This window comes from Toxorhynchites rutilus, chromosome 3 (assembly GCF_029784135.1).
Source record: "Toxorhynchites rutilus septentrionalis strain SRP chromosome 3, ASM2978413v1, whole genome shotgun sequence".
Classification (NCBI taxonomy): Eukaryota; Metazoa; Arthropoda; class Insecta; order Diptera; family Culicidae; genus Toxorhynchites; species Toxorhynchites rutilus.
The window spans coordinates 265555729-265571251 of record NC_073746.1 but is presented as its reverse complement, the minus strand read 5'-3'; the positions used below and the strand labels follow the sequence as shown (position 1 = coordinate 265571251).

Genomic DNA, 15523 nt, shown 5'->3' with positions numbered 1-15523 from the left:
CCGACGGTGCTGAACGACCGTAAAATGCAGCACAAGTGGAAGAGGAAGATCGAGTGCAAGGTGGCTTCATCGTTTCGCGCCTTATGCCGGGAGATCGGAGCAACCGGCCAAACTGGAGATAAGTGAAAGTGATAGCCATACGAAAACCCAACCTGCCGGCTTGCGATCACAATTCGTATAGGCTGATTGCAATGTTATCCTGTATTCGTAAATTGTAAAGACGCCCGATAAAGCCGAAAGAGTGTGGTCTCTATTTTTCTTGATATCAAATGGGCATTTGACTCAGTTCCCATAGAAATTCTCTCAAAGAAGCTTCATGATCGTGAACTTTCACCAATTCTGAATAATTTCCTATACAATTTATTGTCAGAGAAGCACATGATTTTCTCTCATAGCATCTCGAAATCTTCGAGTTACAGTATTATGGACTTACCGCAGGGCTCCTGTCTAAACCCCCTCTTGTATAGTTTTTACGTCAATGATATGGATGAATGTCTAACTAGAGACTGCACGCTGAAACAACTTGCAAACGATGGAGTTATTTCCATCACTGGTACTAATCCCGTCGTCCTACAAAAGTCATTGCAAGATACCCTGAACAATCTGTGCCCATGTGAACATCTCAAGCTGGGTATCGAATTCTCTACGGAGAAACCCGAAATGGTCATTTTTTCTAGGAAGCATGAACCTGCCCGATTTCAGCTTCAATTATCCGGCGAAACGATTAAGCACTCTATGTTTTTCAAATACCTTGGAGTATATTTTGACTCTAAATGTACCTCCGGAATACACATAGCGTATTTGAAACAGAGATGCTAGCAAAGAATCAATTTTCTTCAAACAATAACCAGAACATGGTGGGGTGCCCATCCAGAAGACCACATTAAGCTGTACAAAACAACGATATTATCGGTGTTAGAATATGGTAGTTTTTGCTTCTAATCAGCTGCCAGGTTTCATATTCTCAAGCTGGAGAGGATACAATATTGCTGTTTGCGTATAGCCATGGGGTGTTTGCGCTCGACACATACGAAAAGTCTCGAAGTTTTGGCAGGAGTACCCCCGCTTACTCTTCGGTTCTCAGAACTATCTTACAGTTTTTTCATCCATTGCTAGATCATGAATCCATTGGCGATTGATAACTTCGAAAATCTCCTCCAACTAACTCCTCAGGCAAGGTTTATGTCTGTATTCCATGAGTACCTTACCCATGAAGTGCACCCTTCTCCGGACATCACCAACCAAGTTTGCTCCGGTACTTTAGCTATTCATCCAATATTGATCTGTCCATGCGTCAAAAAGTCCATGGATTCCCAGATCATCTACTCTCCGATATAGTTCCGCCGATTTTTCCCCAAAATATCGTAAAGTTAGATCTGATAGAATGTTCGTCACAGACGGTTCATTCATAAATGGGTCCACTGACTTCGGCATCTTCAATGAAAACTCCAGTGCCTCCTCCAAACTCAGAGATCCTTGTTCCGTGTATGTCGCTGGAATGGGTGCGATATACTACGCACTAGGGATCATTGAAACATCGATTATTATTTTATTTTTTCAGACAGTCTCAGCTCAATAGAGGCAATCCGATCAATGAAAGTTGATAAACACTCATCTTATTTCCTAACAAGAATAAGACAACTATTGAGTGTTTTGGTCGAAAAATTATTCAAGATTACCTTAGCATGGGTTACCTCCCATTGCTCGATTCCGGGAAAGAGAAAGCGGACTCGCTAGCTAAGGTAGGCGCTTCAGAAGGCACACTTTTCGAAAGGCAAATTGCTTATAATGAATCTTTCCACATTCCTCGTCATCACACACTCGTAAGTTGGTAGCGCATGTGGAGTGAAGATGAGTTCGGTCGTTTGTTACACTCGATTATCCCTAAGGTCTCGACGAGTGCATGGTTCAAGGAATTAAATGTAGGTCGTGTTTTCATTCGCGTGATATCTCGGCTTATGTTCTATCACTACAACCTAAACGCAAATCTTTATCGCATTGGGCTCGCAGCGAGCAATCTTTGTGATTGTGGCGATGGCTACCACGACATCGAGTCGTGGCAATATATACACATATTCTTTATAGGTACAAACGACACGGGTCGAAGGTTGTGCAGGCCACTGATCATTCACCACGAGCTGAGGGTTGTACCGCTCATGACAACTCGATAGGAGCTGAAGATTGTGCCGGCCAGTGACCATTCTACCCTGGATTCCTGAAGTCAAGAGATACCACCACGCTAGATATGGGGTACAGACTAGAGGGCGTTGCTGATTAATGGTCATCCCATCCCGTGTCGGGCACACGTACAGAGTGTTGGAGACTACAATATCCCAATTATGACAGTAAATTGTAATACTAACGTCAAGCCAACCGATCGGTTACATATTACTAACATAGTTAATAATAAATATTGTCGAAATATTGAACTCCCGGCCCCGTCAGGCTAACGCTATATGAGCCTTCTTCTTCTGTAGGAGCATTGTACCACTGCGACCATTATTGTGGCCTTAACAAAAATATGAGCCTTAACAAAAATATATATTTAAAAAGAAAAAATTAAGAAGTATCACTCGAAGAAGGATGTGATTTTTTCATCGGACCTGGCCTCGTTCCATTATGCCAATAGATCACAGGAGAGGATGGACCGGCTAAAGGCAAACGTTATACCAAAAACCGACAACCCTCGCAATGTCCCCAAGCTGCGACCGATAGAAATTTTTGGGCGAATCTCTACTATTCACCTATTCAGCAAGGCCACAAAAGAGCTGAAGAACATGCCGATATGCACCTTTTCATCGACCATGGCTAATATATCGGGGTGTCGCAGCATTTTTAAAAAAGGCTCAATAAACGTAGGATTTAGGGAAAATTTGTTCCATTGAATTATCTATTGAAGTTTTTTCTTCATCGCCATCCGAAATTAGTCCATTTTTCAATGCATACGTTGTATCAATTTCAGTAATACTTACATTGAGCGAGTCCTGAATCGTCCCGAAATGGCTCTGTTTGCAGAGCAACGTAGCGGCTACAATCGGTAGATCAATTTTCATTTTCGCCATACACTTACTCTCCCGAATGAGCAACGGAATCGTGGGGTGCAAATTAACTACCAATCGATCGCCCTGCAACGCCAGAATCGGCTGCACTAGACAGGCGTCCGCCACACCCACGTCTTGGCTGAGCCAGATATGTGTCATCTCCTGCTCGTACTCCGCCAGAATTACCTTCGCTGAATTGTATCGATTTTCGATATCTTTCGTTGACGGTAGCGATGCAAGTACGGGATGCGTAGTAACGGTAGTTACAAGCTCATTCAGGTGGTATCCCAGCGAACGACACCACTTTATGCGTCCCGCTATCGGTGGGAAATTACGTGGGAGCGGTGGGTCATCACGCTGCTTACGAAAGAGCTTCAAAATGCGATCGATCTCCTTCTCACAGTACTTGGAAACCCGCTGATACTTCTCGTCCATCGTGCTGAGGGGTATCTTTTCACTGACCTTTTCGAAGCGGACCAAGAAACGGATTCCTTGTGGCGTTTCCCAAACGCTGTCGAAGTTGTGTTCAATCATCGATGCGATAGTCTCCTTCAGAGTGTCGGTTTTTTGCATAAACACCTGAAAGTCGTGATTGAAGTCCAGATTTCGCTGATCGAGATAATCGTATTTTTTCATTATGATTTCAACACGTGCTTCGTCGAAAGTGTTCATGGCATCCTCAAGAGATTCACCCAGGAGGAGACCCTCTAAACGTCTCTCGAACAAATGGTTGTAGTCATCAATCAAGCTAAACATGGAAATAATCTTGGACAAACGGTCGCAAAATGTATCAAACTTTCCGAATACGTAGTTCTCAGAGAAGGCAAAGGGTATTTGATCTGGAAGGAACGGCTGCGACTTAACGGCGTGATAGGTTTCTCTATAGATGTGATTTAGTTTCAAGCAGTTGGTGAGTTTAGTGCGAACTAGGTCCCGATCCTGAGTCCAGATCGTTTCTTTGCCTCTACATGTAATGTAAGATTTACAGGTTTCAATCATCTGGTTGGTAATTTTTACCATCAGCGTGGACGTGCGCTCAGAAGTGTTGTAGAATTGTGACACACTGTATATCAACCGAACGGTTTGGAGGAGGCTCACAATTGACTCCTTCATGTTTACTGGATCGTCCAGATAAAGTGAGTGGCAACAAGCTTCCATGGCTTGGATAAATTTGGAGTTATCGCGCGCTTCATTGTAGCAAAATGTAATCTTCTTATCGGTCTCTTTCCATTGCTTCAACACTTTTGAGCCCGACTGCGATAAGCAGTACAACGTCCACTGGACTTCACGTTCCTGCAGGTGCGACAGCAACTGAGAAAATTGAGCTCCGCGGCGCTTCCAATATTCCAGTTCATCCTGTGGTCCGCTCGAATCATTCTCCCGCCGGAGTTGTTCACTTTCCATCAAAATCTTAGCGATACCCTTGATCCAGTTGTTGACTCGCTCCTCCAGCTCGGCGCACACCGAAGCGCTCTTGGATAGCTCACGGACTTCCGCCAGCGTATCAACGCGGCAGACAATTGTCTTCCCATCATCAAACACGTTAAAATGATTGCAAACTTGCTCGCAAACGCGCAGGGCGCTGCAGAATGAGCGCAATCCAGGCAGTAGCTGCGATTTCACCAGATTGCAACTCATCTCCTCATCTTCGGATTCGATGTTGGGATAAGCCAGTGCTTGCATAAATACATACTCCACAATTCGCTCTATGGAAGTCACCAGACCAACACGATTTGCGTCTATATAGCCACAGTATCTGACGAGATAGGAACCGAGAAAGATAAGGGTAAAACAACACATATTTAGAATTTTTCTAATGATCAAACTAATATAGCTTCGTAATCATTCAAAATGCAAACAATTGGCGGCAAATTATACTAGTAAAATCCTTCATAAAATATATATAAAATTGTTTAAGAGTGAAATGCTTGATTTTAATAAATTATTGAAAGAACTTGTCATTGAAAATAATATCCATCGTTATATGATACTAGCTGACCTGGCTAACTTCGTCCCGCCTAAAAATTTATTTTTCGTTATCACATCCGCGTTCATGGGTCCAATCGCAGAACTGTTCATTGATTGATCTTCTAATCTACCCTTTGAAATTATTTTATAAAATTTCAGTCCTTCTACCAAAACTCTACATTATAGTATCAGATTATTTTGAGACACAATTCTCGTGCAAGATATTTCATACACTTGCAAATAACATGTTCCTCCGTTACATGGAATAAATGATTGGTACTGGGGATTGCATTACCGTGCCAAAATTTCAATAACCGGTTATTCGGTAATGAAAATTTCCTTACCGGTAAAACCGGTAAATTACCGGTGAAAACATACTTTAAAATAAACCATTTTCTTGAAAAAAACGGCTTTTATTTATAAAGATAAGTTTACAAAAAAAACATTTTGCAAGTTTTTGCTGGTTAAAGTAATACTTAACACGTTGAGCTCCGAATTTTTCTTGCTACGCTTTACATTCATCCCGCATTAGTGCCCTAATCGCATTAGTTCCCGCATTAGTGCCCCAGTATCGCACAATATCAGTGTCGGTCTTCGCTCTCAGAGATAAAAATAAAGAGATAAATTGTATAAAAAGAGAATAATCAGAAAATCGACTAGAAAGTAGTCACATATCGTAAAACATCCGAAAAAAAACAAGTTTTTATTATATATTCTTATTGGGTAACTATCAGTCCCAGTAGTCAACGTTTTTCTAACGAAAAGCTCAACGTCAGTCCATAGGGACTGACACGGGGCTTAACGTGTTAAGGACTAGTGGCGTCGACTGAGGGAGAGAGGGGGTCGGGGGAGGGGTGGACCCGGGTACACGATTTTAGGGGTGCAGAATGAACCGAATTTATATGAAGAAATGGGTTAAATACGATTGATTCCTTTTCTAGTGGGAGTTTGGGTGCAATTCAACTCTTCCGGCCCGAGTGCGAAAGCATCACTCGACGTCACTGTTAAGGGCACAGAGAATGTGAAATTTGTCGTCTCGGATCAGATCGGATCTCATTAACAAAGTTTCCAGAAAAGGAAAAACGCCCGTTCAGAGTCCAATTATGATGGGCATACAGTACGAAGAACATCGAAGAGTATCGTTTTTCCTTGATGCTCAATTGTTCTGCAGGTTTCGCATCGTCCAGTGTTGTCCAGCTACTGAATCAATATCATCATGGTCAAATTTGATCAAGTCAAGAACAACTTAAAATATCTGTTTGATCACTTCAATCCGTGACGCTGTTCGTCGCTGAAGCTAATCCTGGGACTCGTTTTCGGACCGGGTAGCGATTTTTGAACTGAAGCTCGGAGATCGTAGAATCGGCGCATTACTGCCAGTTGCATTTTATCGATCTTATTTGATTCTCGAATAATATTACGAAGCGGCATAAAGGCAAATATTATTTATGGTATAAAGATAAAAAATACCGAAATTACCGGTTATTGATTGTAAAATTACCGGTAATTCGGAAACGGAAAATGACTCGGTATTACCGGTAAAACCGGTAACGGTGAAACTGGTTAAAAATCCCTAATTGGTACAGAAAATATGATAGAATGAAGACAGCCCTAATTGGAAGAATCCTTCCTCGAGTTTTTCTCTTATCAACACATTCGGCGATCCATTTTCGTTTATATAGATAGAAGACGATATAGAAGTGCGTTTTACCACATTTTTATGTTGTCCACTTCCACCTTCGAACGAAGATCAATTTCGTTACCGCAAACATCAAATGAACTAATAACGCTTGTTAATATGTAATTGTAGAACACATGCGAATTTAATTTTTCGTATTTTCCCATTTTCCTTCAGAGTTTTCCGAAAATTTTTAATTGTCATGTTTGGTTGGAATATGTGTATTACTTTTATGGAACCCCCTCTCCATTCCAGAGAAGAGAGAAGCGAGGGAGGCAGCTTTCGAGGCTACTGTTCTTCACCGCTCAGCACCCGCCCATGTTCCGGGAGAAGTAAGGAAGCAGAAACTTTCAAAGTTTGCCAAAAAATACATGATTTGGCAAGCGATCCGCTCATGTGGCAAAAGGCGTGCGCCGTTTGTGACTACCATCAGATAGGAAATTTAATTCGCCTGAGACCTCGTTTCAGCTTGGTTCCCGTGAATGTTGTATGCAACACAAAATTGGATGCAATAAGGCCATCATTAAGGTCTGATTTCGAAAAACATCAAGCTGTTGTAAAACAAAGTCGGTTCCACTGTTGCGAATCAATCGAATCAATTTCCCTAAATTTGACAGAATTTATTGTAAACTGTTGTTCAACTTATAAAGTCATACAAATACGTTCATTTTTTTCCGCAGAACTTCAGTTCTCCTTACACTGATTCTCTCTTACAACAGTTTTATAGGTCTCCTTCAAGTTCCGCTTGAAGATTGTCAAAAATTTCTCGTTTGGGGGGAGCTTTAAGATAATGAGAGAGTCCCCATTTGCTATGAAAATGTCGCTTTTCAAGTCACTGATACATAAAGCCAAACCAGATATTTCTTAGCGAACTTAAACAGTATGCGAGAAAATCACCTTACAATTTTCGGTTGTCGTATAGAACTCCTACCCAGAAAGCTATGTGGAGTCTCGACATAAGTTTCGTCGTACCTCACCACGTAATCGAACTTCATCAGCATCGTCATGTACAGCATCCGGGATCGTATTTAGGCCATTTTGTTTTGTTAATCGTCGCAATTTGGAATCACTACCTTCACATGAGTTGACAGTCCAGATCGGGTTTTAGCTCGATGCACGGTTGTAGACGACGCTCCCAGTTTGTTTGCGACATCTCAATGCGTCGGCTGTTTCAGTTTCTCTGTCAGTTTCATTTTTGCTGCCGTGATGAACGGACATGCAAAATCGGTGGCTTGTGAATGCACCCAAGGGGTAAAATATGATTTCGCACACATTTGGACAGTTAACTAGGTGTTCCCGTGATGAATTTTTATATCACGGAAAAGACATTTCGGAGACTAGGATTGAATAAGGTTGTCTAGATGGTTTGAGTGTCGAACATCAAAAAGAGATCCCAAACCGTTTTAGGATCAAATGAAAGAGTTTGTGTTTTGTTGAGAAAGCAAAATAAAAAAGCCATGTCCATAGGGTTTGTAGACAACTCTTTGGGCTTATGAGTACAACATCATTTTGCTAAGAATCAACAGTATGTGACATTTTTCGAACTGTTTAATCTGTTTACTCGTTTTTCGCAGTTTTAACTGATCGCTGAGAAATGTTTCTGAGCTTCACAGGTGTGTTGTTGAAAGATTGTCGTAAACTCGATGGAGTGCTCATTATAGTGCTGTTAAACCAATTTATGGGCTGATCACAGCCACTGGACTATTCTGCGTCTCAAATGCTGGATCATGTGCACGGTCCCTCCTACCAGAATTTTATGATTTCATACTTCTGTGTTATCTGTACTTCTGATGCGTTGTACTACATGAAGTAAATCTAACGTAGAATATTTTGCAAACCAAAGGACCATCTCTGAGTAATGTTATTATTAAGCTCAATGCACTATAATTTTCTTCGCTGTTGGCCATTTTCATCGGGAATAACAAGAACCGTCAAAATCGTCTAACGAAAAAGACGAACATTTTAGAGCAATTCAAGCTCGACATATTTTATGAATATCTGACAGCGAACTGAAAAAATCGATTTGGCAACTATGAAGTTTCGGAAAGGCAATTTTTGCTAGATATTCCATGAAATTGATTTGAGTCATATTTCGACATCCATATATAAACCATATTTTATTTACATTTTTGTTTTGTAACTGTCGGTTCCAGTGACCAACGCGTGAAGACTTTGTGATTTCTTGTTCGTCCTATCTAATCCTATAATAAATACGTTTCTTGTTTAAATAAGTTTGATTTTTCATTCGAAAACAAAAACCCAGTATTATGGAGGGATGACACTCTAGTAACCCGCCCCGGGTATCACCCGGTCACGCTACGCCACTGCCCTGACTCAACAATTTTGCTAATAATTTCTAGTACTTCCGCTAAACCTTCACGTGTAGTAGAACGCCGTATTTCCAGTGAGCTTTTTCATATAAAATCGACGAAAAATTTTATGTTTTCAGTGCTTCAAAAAAGAAAAAAAATTGACCTGTGCGAAAAGTGAGTCAAATATTATTTTAGATGACGGAAAAATTGAGAAATTGAGCAATTTTTCTATTCATATGGTCGAATCTCAATTATGCCAGAGTTATTGAACTTTTGTTGAGTCCATTTATTTGTCTTAAACTAATACTATGCCACAATCTTGATCCAATTATTGTTCTCTAATTCAAAGAGTGCGCAACTGAGAAAGATCCAGCTTTCATTGAAAAGAAAAGATAAGAACACACTGTAAAATTTCTGTGTGTTTACATGTTTTTGACGTGTTCGAAATAAAATTACAGCGGAAGCAAGATAAATAACAGTTTGGTGTTTAAGAACGAATTATAGAGCGATTAGAGAACTTTAATTTGGTAGATGAAAATAATTATGTTTATCACGCATTTTTGCGAGAAAGTTAATAAAAACAATACCAAAAACACAAACTATTAAGTTTACTTCAAAAATTGTACCCATTATTCCACTAACTTAAATAATCCACATAAATATATTTTTATTTTAATATATTTTATACTTATATATTTTTTTTATTTTTTTACAAATTTTACAATTTTAGAATTTTATATTTTTTATGCTAAAGGGCCTGGCCGGGTAAGGGAGTAAAAAGTGCCCCCAAACCAAATCACCAGCTGTATGGCAAATATTGTATAGGATATTAAATAAGAAATTTTGGCGGTTTATTTGAACCCCTATGTGGTTTCACATAGGATTTATAGTGAAAAACGTAATTTTTGTTTTATTTCAAGCCATGCTTAAAACCTTCGAGATAAAAATTTGAAAAAAAAACTGAATGTGCATCTTACCACGGTGTATCAAGAAAAATTATTAAAAACAAAATTCATCAAAAATTGAAGTACTAAAAAAAATATTGAAATTTAGAAAAAAAAATTGTGATTTAGAGATTTAGTACTACTCTAATTCATATTCAAATGTGTTCCCACGGCTTTTCTAGACATGTGTGTTTTTTTTCAGTGTTGCGCGATACGAAAAATATTTTATGTTTCCAAAGGGACTGGCTGGATAAGGGAATAAAAAGTGCACCCAAACCAAATCACCAGCTGTATGAAAAATATTGTATAGGGTACTAAATAAAACATTTTGGCAGTAGTACCATATATTTGAGTCCTTATATGGTACACCATAGAATCTATGGTGAAAAATGCACTTTTTCGTTTTTTTAACGCCGTTCTCAATAGCTTTGAGACAAAAATATGAAAAAATACTGAAAGTACTTCTTACTAAGGTGTATCGATATATATCTTCAAACTATTTTTTCATCAAAAAATCTAATATTAAAAAAAATGAAATACGCAGTCCAAAAAAAATTTATATATGTTCTGGCATTTCGAAATTTCGAATAAAAAATATAACTTTGAGACCCACTTCTGCTCTAATTTTTATTTAAATGCGTTCGTATGTGTCTTTTTTTCTACATGTGGCGTAATTTTTCCTGAATTTTTAAGAGCATTGCGAGACACAAAAATATTTATCTTTATCGTGTGCATTATTATTTTTATTTTCTTGAAATCTATTGTTTTATTGTATTCGTGGTTTTCAATTGTAAGATTGAAATGAAAAAATAAAAATAATTCGGATTTTTTCAAGTGTTCTTCTCATTAATCCAAATGATCTTTCCACAAGAACTTTTTTTTTCTCACAGAGCTCTATCGTACTGCTGGCTCCTATGAATTTGGTAAACCATCTAAATCCAATGTAAAGAAAATCTCATATATTTTAAGATACGAGAAAAAAAAACCTTTGCATAGCTTTGTACCGCGAAAAACACTCAAAAAATTCTGAAAAAAATCACATATACCTAAAATAGACGTAGGAAGAAACTTGAATACAAACTAGAGTAGTACTGAATCTAAAAAAAAAAATCAAATTTAATTTAAAATTAAACTAAAAATTTATGAAAATTTTTTTAGTATTTGATTTTTTGATGAAAAAATTGTTTGAAAATTTTGATCGATACACGTTAGTAAGATGTACTTTCAGAATTTTTTTCCATATTTTTGTCTTAAAGCTATTGAGAATGGTGTGGGAAAAACGAAAAGGTGCATTTTTCACCATAGAGCCTATGGTATACCATATAAGAACTCAATATATGGTACTACTGCCAAGATGTTTTATTTAGTACATTATACAATATTTTCCATACAGCTGGTGATTTGGTTTGGGGGAATTTTTACTCCTTTACCCAGCCAGACCCTTATGAAATATAAAAAAAAATTTTGAGCCGCGCAACACTAAAAAAAATCTGAAAAAAATCACACATATCTAGAAAAGCCGTAGGAACACATTTAAATATGAATTAGAGTAGTACTGAATCTCTAAATCACAAAACATTTTTTTCAAAATTTCAATATTTTTTTTAGTACTTCAATTTTTGATGATTTTTTTTTTTGATAATTTTTCTTGATACACCGTAGTAAAATGCACATTTAGTATTATTTCAAATTCTTATTTGGAAGCTTTTGAGGATGGCGTGAAATAAACGAAAAAGTAAGTTTTTGACTATAGATCCTATGTTAAACCACATAGGGGTTCGAACGAACCGTCAAAAATTCTTATTTTATATCCTATACAATATTTACCATACAACTAGTGATTTGGTTTGGGAGCACTTTTTACTCCCTTACCCGGCCCAGGCCCTTTTCTCATCTTTCATTTGAATATCTAGATATGTATCTGTAATCTTAAGTAACCAAATCCTATATCCAAACCACTCTTTACATATTTTATACGATGGAGTATAATCACCATAATCGTCTCCTAATAATTCATGAACTTCTGTAACACTTTTTTAATCAAAGTACCACCAAAGCACGTGTTCAGAACACACTTTTTCGAGTTCCATTTTCAAAGGCAAAATAATATTGGTCACGTAAATAATTGTGTATGCTGACTTCGAGGAATCAAGAAATGTCAACACTAAAAAAATACCAGATGCGTCAAATTCAAACGTTCATTTCATTTTTCACTCAACAAATTTTCATATAAGCAATAATACTATACCACAATCGTGATCTAATATCTGTTCTCACTCCGATTCGAGTAATATCGAAATTATTTCATCTCACAGAAATTAAAATAACCGATATCGAGGATGACGAACGGACTGGATATATATGATCGGAATCAGGTGGTTCTGGCGTGCTATTGCGCAAGAGGGACATAGCCAATCCCAAGGCGGACACATGCTGCGAATTCCAATCAACACGATAAACATTGCAAACTATTCTGGAGTTTATGGAAAACTCCAACCCACTTGCTTGTGCTGTCCAATTTGACCGCTGTCATCGACCGTCAGATATCAAGTATCACGTTTCAAATGGTTTGCAAATCAAGCGAATCTCGCGGCCCGAATTCCATAGCCAAAGAGTGAGATAAGCGGGTGAGTGGAAAGCATAAATGATATCACAAGACGTCAACCCCTAGATCAGGTTTGCAGCAAATTTTCCGCGCCATTTTCTATCTCATCAAACCGAGAAGCTCAAGGTAGCGAATAAAAACTAATTTTTATGCAAATTTGATTGTGTCAATATGTTTTACCTCTTGCCATTGATAGACGTGCTAATCTCACGCGAAAGGATTAGATTATCGAAGAGTGCACCCTTGTCCCATTATTTCCCCCACTGTTGACACCTAATGCGCCTTCGTTACAGTAGTTGTTATTTTTAGTGACTCCTTCTGATTGAAATTTTCACCTTCGCTCCCAACTACCAATGACGCTCATTCGACAAAATAGTATGAAAGTTCGCGTGGGTAAATTAATGACCAATATAATGACTGTTACTCGTTTGCAGGTTCTATCTTCGTTTTTTACGGAACGATACACATGATTCAAATTAATAGTACATTAAGGAGTTATTAACAGACAAGGAAAATACCGACATTTTATTTTTATTTAGACATTTCTAGCCAAAATGTTTTGGCAAAGTTTCATTGAAATCGAAACCACTCGAATTCGACCAATCCTTCTCGAGACGAAAAAATGCCCAGCTCGAAAATAACATTCTGTTACATCTACTCATCCATGCTTGCAACCTAGTCCAAATCGTTCAATTTTATCAATGATCTTGAGAAACAGTGGATTTCAATAGGCGAACCAGCCCAGGAGGCTGAAAGCCTCTCAAGTGAATACAAAATATGAATTTCTACAAACTGATGTAATCTAGAGACACTCATGCAACCGATAAATGATTTTTTGTGAAAATTTTGCAAATATGAAGGTGGGAGAAACATAAATAAATAAACGAAAATAAATTTTTCTTTGACAATAAATTAGTATGATAGTAGTAGTGATACCAGCATCTATTATTAACAATAAACTGTTATAAAATTATCTGATAATCTAGAACTGTATGAAAATAACATGTTGAAATCACTATGGATTTATGCCAATTGTTTACATTTTGAATGCTCGCGGGCAACACACTTTCTTCTTAAAAAGATAAATGTTTTTCATCATAGACGGTCAACCTAACCTCAATTCACTATACTCACAAATCCTTATGGAAGCCCTCCTCGGGTAACTGTTTTTGGATGTTAATACGAAACATGTAAATACAAATACCGGTGAAGGCGCAACTCCACCCATCGGTAATGAACAGCTTGTGCGGCTTGTGTAAAGCACTCCCCGAGGCTCCCGAAGGAGTTTTAGAAGAGCTCGACGCTCCCGCCCTGGATGGACCTGGTTTATTGAGATCTCGTTCGGTCGGCTGTTCCACTTCGTCCACTTCCTGATAGAACCACATCAGCTTATTGCGCATGTTTGGAAGAAATAGCTGATTGATCTCGTCCAACTGTGATGAGAACAAAATTCTCAAGTTATAAGTAAACCACAAATAAAGCCTATCTAACGTCCTAAAAATGTCCTAAAATTCCGCCTCGTAACACCCTGAATAAAAACTGTACTGACCATATTTCCTTCGAAGATGTGATCCATGATTTGATGGCGCGGAAGTCCAGTGGCGTCCATTAGTAGCTGGAAGGTGAACTCCAGCCGAGGATCCATCTCGCCACGACGCGCCTTCCGCTCGCATTCTTCTCGGCGGCGCTGCGTTTCGGGTGATTCGGTCATGATGTACACGGGATAAGTATATTACCGAATCCGGATGACAACCGCGTTCCCGTGTTCAAAAAATCAATGTATATGGTATTGTTCAAGAATCAAAAATGTGGAGTTGTGAATGTTCGCACACGGTATGCAAAAAAGAAAGGGAAGAGTTCAAAAATATTTTTACGTCCTGGTGTACACTAGTTTGTGTCTCTTGGTCTGCAGCGAGTGTTTTTGGTGTTATCCATTAAATTTTATTTTCTATGATACACTGTTATACACTTTACGATCAGTTTCGACAGTTTTTTTTTATCAAATAAACTACGTCAGCTATTCACATGCGCTCAAAGAATGCTTGTAGCCGTGGTAGTTTTTAGCTGAAATAAATTATTTCTCGATAAAAAATGAAATTCAAAATGATGCAAAATATTCAACTATTGTTGCAAAAAAAAAACTCATGCAAAAACTATTCTTCTAGTTCATAGTTTATCACTGATAAAACTTCTTTCTAAATATTCGTTCTGAAAGGGAGAATTATGAGAGGAACCGAGATTAAGAATGTGCACTATTAGAGACTACATTTTGAACAAACAAAACAAAAGCAAAAACGCATTCAAACATTCAGTCTATGTTCAGAGCCATTCATAAAACAACGAAACGCCGTATTATTTTGAAAGAAATATAATCGATATGGAAGCATTTAGCATATCCAAATGCAGCGTTTGTAAGAATTTTTATTGATCTATCAAAATGTATTCTAAATATAACTCAAACAAAGTCAAACATAAACAAGAGGTCATGTTTTTGCGTATTGGAAAAATGCTAAATTATGCAATCAGTGTCAAAATATACAGTGCGCTTATCAAAAACTTTTTTGGTATTATGTGACAGGGGATTTTTGGTATATCTATATCAAAGATTACTTCACTTCACACGGGTTATATGGGTGATTTTTTACACTTCTCGCAAACAATTGCGTAAATAGGCAGAGAATTAACCTTGAATTACGAACCTGCAGCAGATCTTCTTCGGAGATCTCCTCTTCCTGTTCCTCTTCTTCTTCAGTTTCATGATCATGCTCTTGTGTGGGTTCATGTTCATGTTCCTGTTCATGATCATGTTCGTGTTCCTCTTCGTGATCAATGTCGCCGTCCTGCTCGTCGTCATTCTTATTTTCAGTGTCGAACTCACCAGCAGCTTCTTCTACCGTTATTTCCGGTGGTCCAGTAGCTTCAGTCTCATTCTGAGCTGATGGATGTTCGTCCGGTTGATTATCAGCCGGATCTTC

The 15523-nt window shown here is 38.2% G+C and overlaps 1 protein-coding gene across 3 annotated transcripts in view; it reads right to left on the bottom strand.

Moving 5' to 3' along the window:
- Nucleotides 1–15523, bottom strand: part of LOC129780395 (dynein axonemal heavy chain 5) — a 49682-nt gene extending 34159 nt beyond the window's left edge. The window contains exons 1-4 of one of the 3 annotated variants that reach the window (XR_008743908.1): nt 15248–15373; nt 14098–14612; nt 13683–13981; nt 2973–4797 (exon numbers count right to left, since the gene is read on the bottom strand). Coding sequence is in view for 2 of the 3 variants with exons in the window: in XM_055788613.1 (XP_055644588.1) it covers nt 2973–4797; nt 13683–13981; nt 14098–14259 (2286 nt within the window). In the remaining variant the exon portion in view is untranslated. Of the gene's footprint in view, nt 1–2972; nt 4798–13682; nt 13982–14097; nt 14613–15247 lie in introns of all 3 variants that reach the window. The other 2 variants (XM_055788614.1, XM_055788613.1) reach the window with 2 other exon arrangements.